The sequence below is a fragment of the Perognathus longimembris genome, chromosome 3 (assembly GCF_023159225.1).
Source record: "Perognathus longimembris pacificus isolate PPM17 chromosome 3, ASM2315922v1, whole genome shotgun sequence".
Lineage (NCBI taxonomy): Eukaryota > Metazoa > Chordata > Mammalia > Rodentia > Heteromyidae > Perognathus > Perognathus longimembris.
Genome location: NC_063163.1, coordinates 110,360,837 through 110,375,754, shown reverse-complemented (window position 1 = coordinate 110,375,754; position 14,918 = coordinate 110,360,837). Strand labels below are relative to the sequence as shown.

Genomic DNA, 14,918 nt, shown 5'->3' with positions numbered 1-14,918 from the left:
GCACATTCTTTCTTTGAGTCTCCATATTTCTAGCAACACATCATTTTCTGGATTGAATATGTAAAAACATGGCCAGTAGAGAACCAGAAAGCTGGATTTCTGTGAGGCTGAAGTCTTTTCCTTAAGCGGGCCTCAATGTGAGTAGTAAGTTACTTGGTCTTGAAAGGGAAAAGCAACACTTAGTGGCTCCTGAAAATAACAATACCTTATTGATTCATTTTCTCATATACACTTACTTTGGGGTATAGCAGGTAATCAAGCTTCTATATAACATTTTATATTTCTTCATTTTTCTCATTTATGCACATTATTAAAGGAAATGACAACATTTTATATTATTCTTGTTCAGGGTTTTTGTATTATATATATTAAATAAATTCTCCCCAAAGCATAATCTTCTTGCCAATGGAATTAGTCATGAAGCTAGGATATCTGTGGCTCATGCTTATAATCGTGGTTACTCAGGAGGCTGAGATCTAGAGGGTCAGTTTGAAGCTCACAGGAGCAGAAAAGTTTGGTAGACTCTTATCACCAAAATAACAAGCAAAAAGATGGACTGGAGGCACAACTGAAGTGGTAGAGTACCAGCTCATAAGCATGAGGCCCTGATACTAGCAAAAAAAAAAGAAAAGGAAAGATTAGTCATGAATTATATCATGTGAATACATTTGAATATTTTGTCAAATTTTTGTCAAATATTGTATATGTGGACAATTCATTTTTAACCTCCGGAGCTAAAACCAGTCTTATTTGGGCCCTAATCTTATAGTCATCATTTTTTTCTCATTGTTATTGTGTTTATAATTGTTTTCACCCTAGGAAAAATCTGCTGGCTTTCACTTGTAACTCAAGAATCCTTACCTGGATCTGGGTGAAGTTCAGACATTCTCTCATATATATTAGTCATTCATTGCTAAACCAGAATTTCTTTAGAACCAATTTTCAGTGAAATAAGCTAACATAAGCATTATTTTCCCTGTAGGTTTTTGAGAATTTTTCACATTTGCAAGTCTAAAATAAACATTTCATGACATTGCTTTCAATGACCCTCTCTTTGTATACCATATAGTATATAAACTCTCAAGCCTCAATGAGTGTTTAAACTCTAAACCATCTTTGCAATAAACTAGACCAAAAGCAAAGGACCATGAGGGCCAGATAATTTTAAGTGATTTGCCCAATGTAGTTAGCTAATCTGCTCCCATCTCATCTGTATGGAAGAGGAAATAGAGTTAATAATAAAGGAAATATGGAGTTTAGGGGTACTGTCTATCGTATTTCATTCCTATTTACTACTTTGCCATAATTTCATTCTACAATTTAGTATTTTGGGACAAGAAGTATCACTTTCAGAGGATATGCAAGGAATATTTGCTATAAAATATTGTTCCAGGTAGTTAATACAACAAATAAGTTGAAGTCTTAAGAGAATTGAGGTGGGGATTATATCCTTGCTTTTTAGCTTCCAATCTTTTTCTCACAGAATTATACATGATATTCTTTTAAGATAATGAATCTTAATCCACTTTAGACTGGCTTAATTACATAGGAAACAAAGAACATGCAATTCTTTATCATATTTTCCGGTCCTTTTTTTCAATAATGAAATCATTTAGTGATTATTCACTAAAAATAACTGTACATGTTTTCTTCTACCTCATCTCTTATATACAAAGACTATTATGATAATTGTTTAAGGAAGACTTAAGGCCAGAGAAGTGAGTCAGTTATTTAATTTACAAGGACTGATTACAGTTATCTCTTCTGTCATGTCTAAAAGATCTGTCTGTTGATGCGTGAAACTTCTGAATGCTTTAAATTTTAAATTCTCTTAGCATTTACTGGAAATGAAGACCATAGACTGGTAAGTGTCAAAAGTGGCAGTGTCCAGAGTAGGCAGGGGGGATCTAATCATCTGTAGCTATTCAACATCCTGAAGTTCAAGGTAAGAGACTTTAGTTTGGCCACTCAACTAGAAACATGACAGGATGGTGTGTGTTCTAGCAAGCCAGGTACACAGACAGTGGAGTCCAAAGTAAGCGCATATTACCTTCACTGTGCAACCTAGAATGGCTTGTAGAAAGAAACGATCTGGGGTGCCGTAGTACATGCTTGTAACTCTAGCTCTGTAGAGGGTGGAGATGGGAGGACAGTCATTTGAAGCTGCCATTTCAACACTGAAATCTGCGTGCGGTGTCATGTATAAGTCCTCCTACTTTGGGAGGCTAAAATAATAAAAGGTGGTATCTGCTGGCAGGTACCTATTGTCTGAGGTCCAATGGGAGAAAGACATCAGGGATTGCAGGCCAGGCCAGCCTAGACCCAAACTGAGACCTTATTTCAAAAACAACTAGAGCAAATAGGACTTGGAGGTCCTGCTTAAATTGAAAGAAAATGCCTCTGAGACTCCTTGCCTTACGATTTACAACGGACATGCTTAAAAACCTTCCTCACCCCATTTCTTCTAGAGCCTTTCCAATTATCTGAATTTTATAACCCACGATACAATCATTTTATAAATAATGCCTCAAAAACTGGCAACTAGAAACATTAAAATACATTTTTTAAATGGGTGAGGTCCTTTAAGGCTTTATTTCATGGTGAGCTAGATTCATACATTCTTTATTTGGACAAGCATGTTATTCCCCTCCCCCCCCCCCGCAAAAAAAAAAAGAGAAAAGAATCATTGAGTTTTAAGGGATTTCAGGCTGTCTAGCTGACTCAGACACTGGCGTTTCTTTGGGCCTGTCTTCAAACTGCATAATCCTCTTGAGCAGTGAAGCACAGAACAGATACATAGAGTTCCTTCTTCTCTTCCACTCAGGTGGAAAAGAAAAAAGATGAATAGGGAAAATTCGGGAACTCCAGAATACTTAGAAAAATGTAACATATCTTCATGTCTTCTTCTAGCCCTCAGATCTAGTGCATCATGCCATTATTATAAGGCCCTCATGCATTCATTAGCAGAAAGGTACTCAGATGAATGATTTGCACCACTAGAACCTTCCAAGTAAGGGAGCAGATTGCATAACCAAAGTTACTCTTATGTTTTTGCTGGTGTGTAGAATTCATCTTTTACTGGGAGGTGGGGAGAACAAACAACCAGGTACTGGTGGTTTACACCCATAATCCTAGCTACTCAGGAAGGTGAAATCTGAGTATAGCAGCCTGGGCAGAAAATCCATGAGACTCCAGTAACCAGCAAAAAGCCAGAAGTGGCTCAAGTGGTAGAGCTCTAATGTTGAGCAGAAAAAGCCAAGCATGAGACCCTGAGTTCAAGCCATCTACCGGCAAATCCCACCTCCCCCAAAATAAAACCCTGTAAATTATGCAAAAGTATGAACAATTTATAATTCTTTCTTGGCATTGGATTTGACAGTGGAATAATAAGTAAGATGCAAAGGGTACAACAGTAGAGAGAAAAATACTGAAATTTCTTGTCCTATACTGGGAAGGGGAAGTTGCAGCTTAGAAACAAACAGTCACTCTGAGTTTGTATATCAGTCTATTTGCCTAAGTGTGTGTGTGTGTGTGCGCACACACACACACTTAATCAGAGAAATAAAATACAAGGTCCTATATATAACCAAGGTAAATTCCAAAAGAAGAAGAAAAAGTACAAGGCATAGAAACCATTCTAGGTATTTTAAGTAGAAAGGAATTTAATATTGGGAATGATGTGCTTACTAGTGATTAGAAGGGACAAATGAGCAGATTCTAGGCTGGCTAATTTGAAATTAGAACCCTAAAATATAGAACTGGCTACTTAGGCTAGCTCTGTGGCCACAGTGCAGGTTTCAAGCTACACCAGCCTTTGAACATCTGGAAACTGAAAACTTAGATGCCTGACTTTTACATTGTTGTTACTAGGAAGTTGCATAGAAAGTTCACCAGTACTTAGCCATTTTCATGACATTGAGGAAGTTTGGAACTGGAGCCTGCTTCTGTCAAACGCCAATATTGGCTGCCAGTGTGGATTGTCAATTGTCAAGGGAAGCACATTCTACCTCACTTCTGCCATTCCAGTGATGGACAAATACATCGACTTGTAGGATGTAATTACTGTCTCAAAACCCGTGGTACAAGAAATATGGTGAAAGGTAGTTTCTTGCTGAGGAAACATGTACTTAAAACTTTATCACTTATAAATAAGGAGAAGATATATTTTTGGAGGAAAACGAACTCTTCTAGAAGGGTATGACAGATTTGTTCTCCTGAAATATTGAACCAAAGTGGCTATAGATTAACACTGTTAAACATAGGGGCATAAAGGTTTTTACTTTGAAGAGTGAGATTCTTAGCCATCCAACTTCCAGAATATCAGAAGCCATCATTCCATAGGAATGGTGGGTACCTTATGTTGTGAATGAAATGGCCCTAAGGGAAGATACTACACATGCTGGTATTTGGGAGTGCTGATTGTCAGATGCACTCATAATTTCATTGATCTTGCCATACATAAAGCTTCTAGTCTTTACCTAATGACTTGCTTAAGTAGGAAGAAATTTAAAAGCTATTAATCATGTTTTGAATGCCTTTGGTATGGAAGAAAGGGACCAAAACAGACAAGCACATAGCAAGCATTGCAGCAAAAGTGAGTCCATAAACAATTTGGAGGAAGCAGAGACAAGAGAGAGAATAAAAGAGAATTCCTGGAAATTATATATACTCACAGCTATGCAATAAGAGAAGAGATCATATAAGAAGAATGAGCTCCTGGAAACTAGACATGTAGTATTTGAAGTTTCAGATTGCAATGATGGAGGCAACCTTCCAGATTGTACTATATAAAAATGAGTAATCAGAGAAAGGAGAACAGATTGGATGAGCACTTTACCAAGTCCAATATCTGACTGAGTAGAAACCATATAAAGAAAAATTATAGACAAATGATCAAATAAATACCATAAAAATTCCAAATGTGAATGGCACAACTTGTTACAACACAAGGTTTAAAAGCTTCCAGTATTAGTCATTGCAATGAATATAAAAGTTATATACAAATATAAAATGTTTAGATCTATTGGATTATTAAACAGAATAAAATTTAACTTTTTTTTTTTTTTTGGTCAGACCTGAGGCTTGAACTCTGGGTTTGGGCACTGTCTCTGAGCTTCTTTTGCTCAAGGCAAGTGCTCTACCACTTGAGCCACAGCACCACTTCTGGCTTTTTTTTTTGAGTAGTTTATTGGAGATAAGAATCTCACTTATTTTTCTGCATGGGTTGGCTTAGAACAGCAATCCTCAGATCTCAGCCTCCTAAATAGCTGGGATTTCAGCCACCAGTGCCTGGCTTAGTATTTATCTTTTTAAGAGCCAAATACTGAAGGGAAAATTATTTCTAAGCAAGAATTGAATGCATGGCCAAAAGAATCAGGCAGAGAGTAAAATGAACTAAATATATTAAAGACATTCAAATTCTTTAAAATTTTACTGCCCACATATCCTTTGTAGCCCTCTGCTCTGTAAGGTGCTCTGCATTCTGCTATCTGTTAAGAACAGTGCTGGAGGACTATCAATTCAAAACTTCAAACTGTATTACAAATCTAACAGCTTGGTATTGGCACAAGAATAGCCCTGAGGACCAATGGAATAGAAGACCCAGAAACAAATGCACAGACCTGCAGCCACCTAATATTTGATAAGGGATTCCCCCAACACAATAGACAAAGGCCTCATATCTAAAATATACTTAGAGCTCAAAAAATTAAATCCCCCAAAAAGAAATCCTCAAAGAACCAACAACTCAATTAATAAATAAGCTAAAGAATTAAAGAGAGACTTCTTCCAAGAAGAAAGAATGGCCTATTGACATATGAAAAGAGGTTCATCATGTCTGGCCATAAAAGAAAAACAAATAAAGACAACACTGAGATTCTACCTCACCCTAGTTAGAATGGTCATTATCAAGAAAACAAATAATAACAGATGCTGGTGGGGATGTGGCCAAAAGACAATGCTACTACACTGTTGGTGGGAATGTAAACTTGTTCAACTATTCTGGAAAGCAGTCTGAAGGTTCTTCAAAAGACTAAACATAGAGCTTCCCCATGACCCAGCGATTCCTCTTTTGGGCATTTATCCAACTGACCACAAACCAAGTTACCCCTAAAGCCACCGCACAACCATGTTCATTGCAGCATTATTTACCATAGCTAAGATATGGACAGTCAATCTAGATGCCCCTCAGTGGATGAACAGATCAAGAAAGTGGGGTATATATACATAATGGAATTCTACTGTTCCACCAGAAAGAAAGGCATTGTCCCATTTGTAAGGAAATGGAAAGACTTGGAAAAAGTGTATGATATCTATTGCTTTAGTTCTAAAGCATCTTAGTGAAGGCCATACATGCTGACTTATGACTGTAACCCTAGGAATTGGCAGTGGAGACAGGAAGATTGAGAGTTAAGGCCAGCTTGAGCTACCTTAGAAAGTTCAAAGCCAGCTTGAGCTGTAGAAAGAGATCCTATCTATAAAAAAAATGAGGGATAGGGATGTAACTTAGTGTTAGAGAACTACTTAATGAGCAGTGTCAAGTACTTAGTAAACAAGTTTGTGATTAATCTCTTAGATGACATTCTTAAATAGCTTCCCTAATTAGCAACTGAATCAAAGGAGAGAATTGAAAGGAAAAATTATGTGGAATAAAAGACCAAATTCTTGCCTCTTTGTGAATAGCCAAGCTATGGTTTATACATGTCTCTTTAAAAGATTATCTTTAAGAAGTTGCATAAAGCAGTCGCCATTGAACAAAGCAGTTCCTGAATACAATGTGACTTGATCAATGTCACTGCTTTCAATGTTCTCACCCATCCTTCCCCTACCCATCCACTCTCTCATCTTCTTCATTTTGTAGGATGTACATTGGAATCTTGACTGCATACCCCTCTCATCTCTTCTTCATTTTTCTACCCCTTTCCCTGTGGCCCTACCCCACCCCTTTTGAGCATTCACTTCTGGTGTTTTTGTTTTGCTGAATTTTGACTTTACTTTTGCCTTTCTAAAGAATTATACTTTGCTTCTCTAAGGAATTACATTATTTGAGTTCTCTCTTGAACCTACCATATTCCAATTAATACATTTCATATATTTCTCTTGAAGTATGATTTGAAGAAGAAAATATCCCCAAGAATAGGTTACATATTATAACTCCATTCCTTTTTGTCAGAACTGCTCTACAGGAAGTCATCTGAATACTGCACTTTGGTGCTCACACACACAAAGACCACCAGCCAGTTCCTGGGTGTCCCAGGAATTGCAGTCCACTTGGATTGAATTTTAAAACCATATTTAATTTATCGACACCAAAATGTTTACTTGGATAAAAGAATGAAATCCTATAAAAGCTGTCATCCCGATGTTTTCCAGCTCTGTCCTTGAGATTTATTTAAAGTGTCAGGAAATCAATGTGTGGCAAAGAGTTTCCTGCCAGCCAAAATGCAGTGAATTATTTCAAAGTCCTGGCATCTGGAGTAGCTGGTAACCTTTTTTTTTTTTTTCCAGTCATCATTCACAAGTATTCTCAGAGGCAGTATCCATTTTTATTTTTCATGGTCAAAAAGTATCCATGATTGTAAGACATCATGGATGTCTTCTGTTTGTCATATTCTCTTGTTGAAATTCTGAACTTAAGATACCATCATGTCCACAAAATCTTTATGGTCCTCCCATGGTTAAAAGTATTCCTCTTCTGGAATTCTGTAGTTCCTTGTATCTTGCTTTCTTGTGGCACTATTTTGTTTTTAACTTTATTTTTATGGAGGGCTTTGCTCTTCTTTTATTTCTGGTTTGCATCTTGGTTGACCAACCCTTTTTAGGTGTTGTTATACTGATTACATTCACAAGAATGTCCAGGAGATTTTCTTGGAGAACAGAGAGCAGTCCTTGAAGAGTTGTTGAACTAAATGGAATGTGAGGGCCATGCAGGTAGTTAGGGGAATCAAACAGAATCTTTGGTGGCTCTCAGCAATAAGTTTAAAGCATAAATCTTCAATGTGAACACTCTAAAGAGAGTTTCTAAAGTGACAGGAAGGGAAGCCCAACGAAATAAACACCAAGAACTTAGTGCTTGCAGTGGTCGGGGCAGGGGCGAGGGAGAGACAATGAAGGGAAGGAGGGGAAAGAATACAATGAAGAATTCATTGAATATACCACAATACTATAAATAAATGCAAGGGAAGAGTCCAAGGGTGTGTGTGTGTGAAATTGTTGAAGGGGTGACACAGATGAAGATGCGCTGTATCCATAAACTGCTGTTAACACAACACCTCCCTTGTAAAACTATTTAATAATAATAATAAATACATAACATTAAAAAAGGTATTTTAGACCGGTACATGCTAGTAAGCTAGGGGAAATTTACTAGATTTTTGTTGCTAGAAATCAATAACCAGACCCAGTAGTCATGAAATGTTCCACAAAGCTAAATACTTGATTTATGTATTGGACATACAGAACAAATGTTTAAAGCTTATTGAGGGTGTACAAAACAGAAAAAAAAAAGCACACTAAAGTTTGAGCAGACTTTCAAGACAGACTGAGTAAATCCTGCCTATTTGAAACAAAGCCTTGTCTTTTAGCCCTTTATTTTAGGGGGAAAAATAAAAATTGAGCACCTATTTTTCCAAAGGTGCTGTTTATGAAGACACCACACCTAAATGTATTTTTAAGTAGTGTTATGGAAAGCTTGATGGTTATTCTATCATTAAATAACACAAAGGGGTATTTCCTGAGTCATAACAACTTTCTATGGTTTGAAGTCTACATAAAGAAATATCACTATATCTCATCTGAGTACACTGGATACTGTATATACTGGTATTAGAACTAGGGAAATGAAAGGGAATATCAAAATCAAGAGACAAAGGATAAAAAGACAAACGACTCCAAAAGCAATACTTGGCAAAAGCATTAGGTGTAAACCAACTCAGCAACTCATGGGGGGAGAGGGGAAGGGGAAAGGGGGAGGGGGAATGAGGGAGGAGGTCACAAACAGTACAAGAAATGAACCCAAGGTCTAAGTATGAAACTGTAACCTCTCTCTATGTCACTTTGACAGTTAAAAAAAAAAAAGAAAAAAATCAGGATGCTCACGTGAGTGTCCAGTCATGGACCAGCTAGCTTCCTGAACTTTGGAAATTTCTACTTATTCACACTGGCCCTGCTGTTTGATTCACGTGATCTGTGTTCTGTCCTTAGATTATTAAAACGAGAGGAAAGTTTCACCTTCATTCCTCGGTCCCGTGAAGAACTTCCAGATAACTTTCCCAAGGAAATCCCTGGGATCTGCTATTTCCTGGAGGTAAGGACTGGACCAAAGCCACCGAAACCTTCCCTCTCTTCATCGAGAATCAAGAAGGTCTCTTACAACATCGGCACCATGTTCCTTCGGGAGACAAGCCTCTGAGACCTGCTACAAGATCAAAGACTCCTCCCAAAAGCACAAGCCCGCAACCGGAGTCACCACAGGAAGGGTGGAGGGAGTTTGTTTTGCTCTTCCAATGCTTTGTGGAGACAAAGCAGAGGAATCTCTGTGTCATGCCAGGCAATAATCCTTGAACAAGTGGGGGACCACTGTCAATATAAATAGCTGGAGGGTGGGGTGAGGGAATGAAATGTGTCATCTCTGTGAGCATTTTGGGGGGCATATATATATTTTAATTACAAGTACAAAGGCCCCCTTTCAAAATTAACCAATCAAAAGCTCCATGTTTTCGTGCTTGCCACTCATGCAGATCGCTTCCCTTGTATATTTGTACCACTTTGGAGAGCCAGTTTTGAGCATCATCATGCTATCTTAGTGACCTTGGTAGATCCGGACTCTTTTCTAACTTTGTGTTTCTGAACAGACATTTTCATACAATGCACCTCGGTGGTGTGGCCAACACAGCAAAATATTTGAGGGATATTACCTATTTTTTATACATACCTCTTCTTCTAGATAATTGCATTTCACACAGCATTATTAGATTTTTCAGAATCTGCTCCTGTTTGGTTGGGGTATTATGTAATGCTAACCTACTAATCTAATCTCATTTGGTTTATTTAGGGAGATTAGCACTTGGACAGAGAATACATATAACCAAGAGTTTCAACTGCTAAGAAAACCATTGTACGTCTGCTGAGTAAATATATCTTTCAGATTTCATTTATGTGGGGTGGACTCCAGAGAAAAATGGAATTTCCTAGTAGCAGATTATTGTCTGTAACAAAGATATGGGGGAGAGGTTTTTTTGTGGTCTTCAAACACACTATCAGTTAAAAGGAAATGTTTGGCTTCATAGTGAATCCTTCCAAATAAGCACTTATAAATACAGATATTTTTGTACAACATTAAACAGCATTCTAATATACAGCACCCTTGTAACTTCTCCAGCTGATTTCTCCTACAAGCTGATTGCCACTCCCAAAAACAAATGGCTCCATTCTGTCACTTATGATGAAAGAAATATTGCCAGGTCATTTTACCAAGAATATTGTTTCTTATTGCAAAGAAATGCATCTTATCACGTTGAGAATGATTATTATTTTTAGGAAAAGAATGTTTGCAGTTTGACTTAATGTGGCTTTTAAATTCGGCGAATCACCCTTCTGAACACTAAGTAGGGATCACCTGCTGAACAAGGAGATACTGGAGTTAGGTTGCATGTTTTACTAACATAAAACCTGGTCCCATTATCAACACTGCATGAAAAGAGGATTATAGGCTCACTCTGAGATTAGGAGTACAATGTGTCCAGAGTTTGCCTATTTGGGATCCAAGGTACAAGCTTCCATTTCTACTTGAGTTGAAGGAACAGGGAGTGCTGGGTGTTTTCCTGAAGGCTGGAGTGGGTGTCCTCTCTCTCACTCCAGGGGGTCCTTGCTGGCAGCTCTCTCTTTCTCTCTCTGCTGAATGCAATATATTTCTTTTCTTTTCAGGGATTTTGGTTGTATTGTGATTCAGTTATAATGTAGCTATATAAGTGTATGTATAGATATACAGCTATATACTAGATATACTATATAGCTATAAGCTGATTTCCAATGTAGCCTGTCAGGTTTAGTTAACCTCTTTCTGTGTATATAAGTCAGAAATATTTACAGACAGGCAGAATATTTGTTATAATCACAATCTCCTTGATCTTTTGAAGTCTGTTCTCACCCCCAGGAGTTCTGAGGACACTGCAGTGGAGGGGGCTCTTTGTGTGGAGAAGGCAGGACACAGACCTGGAGCTCTCTCAATCCATTTCTGTCCTTTTTGGGTGGGGCCTAGGTCTGCTTTCCACCACAAGGGGACAGAAGGGCAGGATGTGTATGGGAGGCTGTGTGAACTGAGAACAGGGTATGCTCATGCTGGCCATTGCTTTGAAATTGCTTCAGGAGACTGACATGTGAACCTACCTGCTCCACAGGGGACATGTAAGGGTTGCAGGGTGTTGGGATGGAAGAGCCCAGAAGCACTTTTAACCTCATGCTGTTACTAGAAAAGGTCCAGCCAAGGTAGAGCTCTCCACGACAGAGGCATGGAGAGAGAGCCAGGCTCACTGAGGTCATTTCTGCTTATTCTGCGCCATAACTTAGAGCTTATTGTGATGTCTTTAATTGACAAATGTTTCCTTGTGAAACCATGTGCTTGGTAAACAAGGCTTGAAGAGAAGATTTGAGAACCATCTGATTTATGTCTCTTCCTTTTGTAAAAGGATTTGCCTAAGCAGCTATTCCAAATACATGCTTATTCTCCCAGCAACTTAAGAACATCTTTGGGAAGTATCTACATTTTAAAACATTGTTGGAAATCTGACCTGGAGGGAAGAATTTGTGTAGATACTTTCAATTTATTGGATGAATCACCAATTCTGTATTACATGAGGAAGAAGTCAATGAAGAACATGCTAGAGGCCTATTATATATCACGGACCAGATATAACCTACATTTTTCATACACTATAATCCAAATATATATATTTTAAGATTGTCTCATTGTTCTCATTTTTCCCTAACTATTATAGTTCCACTGTTTACTATATATGTTTGCAATGTATGAAATGTCTGTTCTTGGTGGCTGCAGTCATAAGTATAGAAGCTGTGAAAAAGTCCTATATTTTTATTTGTCTTACACAGTGCAGTCCACATAGCCTATCTTGGGAACTGTGATTGTAACAGTATGATAGTATTTGTGTGATTTTTGACTAATACCTCTACAACATCCTCATTTACTCACAAACCATCAGGAATAGTATGCATTTTAGTCTGGTAGGTTAGAAAGAATTTATCTTAAAATGGTGCAGTGTGCTTAACCTACTCCAAAGGAATAGTTTAAAGATCATTTTGAATTAGATAGTACTGTCATTTGCCAACAAATCTACAATAAAAAATCAAAATTGCCCGATATTTACTCAAAGCTTCCTGCTTCTATCTGAATTATAGACCTTAATAAATAGGTAACAATGGCCGTAATTTTAAAAAAAGGAGTAATAACATGCCTCAGAAATTGGATCTGTTAGTTGGTAATGTAGAAAAGATAGAGCCTGAGAATATATCCAAACTATCTAAAATCTGCTTCTATATTCATCTCATCTAATTTTGTTTCCAGTTAATTTGGCTTTCCCTTTTGATACTGATTCTGAGTAGAATTGGAGCTTGAGAATGGCTCTGTGGAATCAGCCCTGAATTCATAATTCCCACCCATGTCCAGTAGCTATGGTGTCATTTGTTGTGAAAGGCTGGGCCTCCCCAGAGAAAACAGAGCAAAACAAGGCAGTAAACAACTTAAAATCTCATTCACAAGTTCATCCAGGCTTTAAATTTGTAAATTCCTCAAAAAACAAACCAAAACAATGACAACAAAAAGCTCCAGCAAGAAAGCAAATGACTAGAGACAGAGGGGAATGCTAGTGCAGAGATGTTCGAACACCATCAAGAATTTCTTTCCATACAGAACCATCTTGCTGCTGGTCAGAATACTGTAATGGGTCTAACGTTGTGAAGAATTAAGAAGGAGCTGGGTTGTGGCCAGCAGCAAATAAGGTTGTTGAGGGCTGATGCAAGTGTGGAGGGTTAGGATGGATAGTTAGGGTCCATCTTGCCATGTGGTTTGAGCAAGACCTTGTTCATCCTTGACCCTCCCATGCTGCATGCTATCCTTGGATCCTTCTCATCCCCTCAAGTCCTGGCCTATCACACAAGCTCTTTTTTTCTCTCCACTTCTGAGCCTGACAGAGCCCCAGAAAAAGTTGCTGATGCCCAGACAGATGAATGCACATAGTTCCAGCGCCGAGTCACAGCGACTTGATTTTGTGGCATGTGCTGGCACACTGCTAACATCTACAATTTCTCCTTTTCCAAGTACAACCTGACTCCAAGCACAATCTCTTCAAAGTATGATCTGACTCCAAAGTACAATCTCTTATAAAGTACAATCTGACTCCAAGAACTTCATGCAATTTCTGAAAATGTGTCTTTGGAATTACGTATGCATGAATGAATATGCCGATATCTTTCAGCCAATAAATCCTAGGAACTCAAGTCTATAAACAAGCATCTATAGTTGTGCTTAGTTATTTCTATTATTAGATCATCGAACTGTAAATACATAATTATGTCATTTCAGAGACTTCCAAATGCATGTCTCACAAGAGATAGCCCCCAAATCCTAATGCAAGAAAGATTTAATGATTAAAACTTAACATATTCCAATGTGGATGATGATTTTATGGGTACTTTTTGACATAAATTAGACCTAATTCACAACCAGCAGATATGCATTAGCTGTCTTAACTTGATAGAATAAAATGTAGTGTTATATGGGCATACTCTTCTTTGCTATGAACTCAAGCTCAGAATCCTTTTGGTGGTGAATGAAGAACAGATATAACAGATCCTAATATATTATATATGGATTAATATAACCGTGTCAAAACATATTGAGATAGTGTGCAAAATTCCTTCCTCACACTTGATTCAAGCAACTAGTGGTGTTGTCCTGCCACTTTCTGTTCCATCCCTTTGTCCATTCTTCCATTATCAATGTCGCTGATAACAGGAAGAGTCATAATCACTCTAATAGCATCAGGTGGTTTTCTAATAAAAGCAATGGATGTTGTTAGCTTGTGTGAACATATGTTTTTATTGAAAGTAGATATTATGTGAACAAAAGGAACAGTATTTTGGGATAACTTAGGAATGTAGAGAAGTTAAGTTTGTGTCTTTATTCCTACTATGTGATGACCATTTCACAACTTCAGTTAAGTAACAGCACCATCTCATCCTTAAGAAATGAGCTAGTTCAGAGTCTCAACTGACCTGCTTTGAAGTACTGACTGGCTCTAGAAGAATTGCCTAGAGAATTTTTGGAGATGCAAATTGCTAAGCTTTTCCTTTCAGAGATCTGAATCCAGTCAGTAGATCTCAGGTAAGGCCTAGGAGTCTGCATTTAGAAAATCACTCTAAGTACTTCTAACATACAGCCAGACATGGAAATCATGCAAGAGTGTGAAAATGATCCTAATTACTAAGAGTAAGGCAGGCTGACTGAGATAGCAATGTTTTCATGTATAGTTATTTTGAAAAATGAAACCCTCTGGGCCTCATGCCATTGTTTCTTTCATAAATGTTAATTTCAGCTTTGGTTTCAGACTTATCGTCTGCTCTTTGAGCATGCATCTTTAAACTTATTAGAGACAGAAGTCAACACATATCATAAGCATGAGGGATGAATATTGCTCACTATAGGGCTATTTGGCATTCTAGCAATGGACCATTTTCTTCATTACTGCCAGAGCTGCGCAGTACATCCTATTTGCTGTTCCTCACCACCAAGGTATAAACTATGAACTTCAGGACACGAACATGCATTGAAATGACAGCCTTACTTCTGGATGCTTTGATCTTTATGTTACACAGTGATATACATTTAATATGTAGTCTCCCTATGT

The 14,918-nt window shown here is 37.8% G+C and overlaps 1 protein-coding gene across 2 annotated transcripts in view; it reads left to right on the top strand.

The window, feature by feature from the left end:
- The window catches only part of Gucy1a2 (guanylate cyclase 1 soluble subunit alpha 2), a 217,989-nt gene that overhangs the window by 181,571 nt on the left and 21,500 nt on the right, over positions 1-14,918 (top strand). The window contains exon 8 of one of the 2 annotated variants that reach the window (XR_007210533.1): positions 9,202-11,992. Coding sequence is in view for 1 of the 2 variants with exons in the window: in XM_048343770.1 (XP_048199727.1) it covers positions 9,202-9,409 (208 nt within the window). In the remaining variant the exon portion in view is untranslated. Of the gene's footprint in view, positions 1-9,201; positions 13,496-14,918 lie in introns of those variants that run through there. The other variant, XM_048343770.1, reaches the window with a different exon arrangement.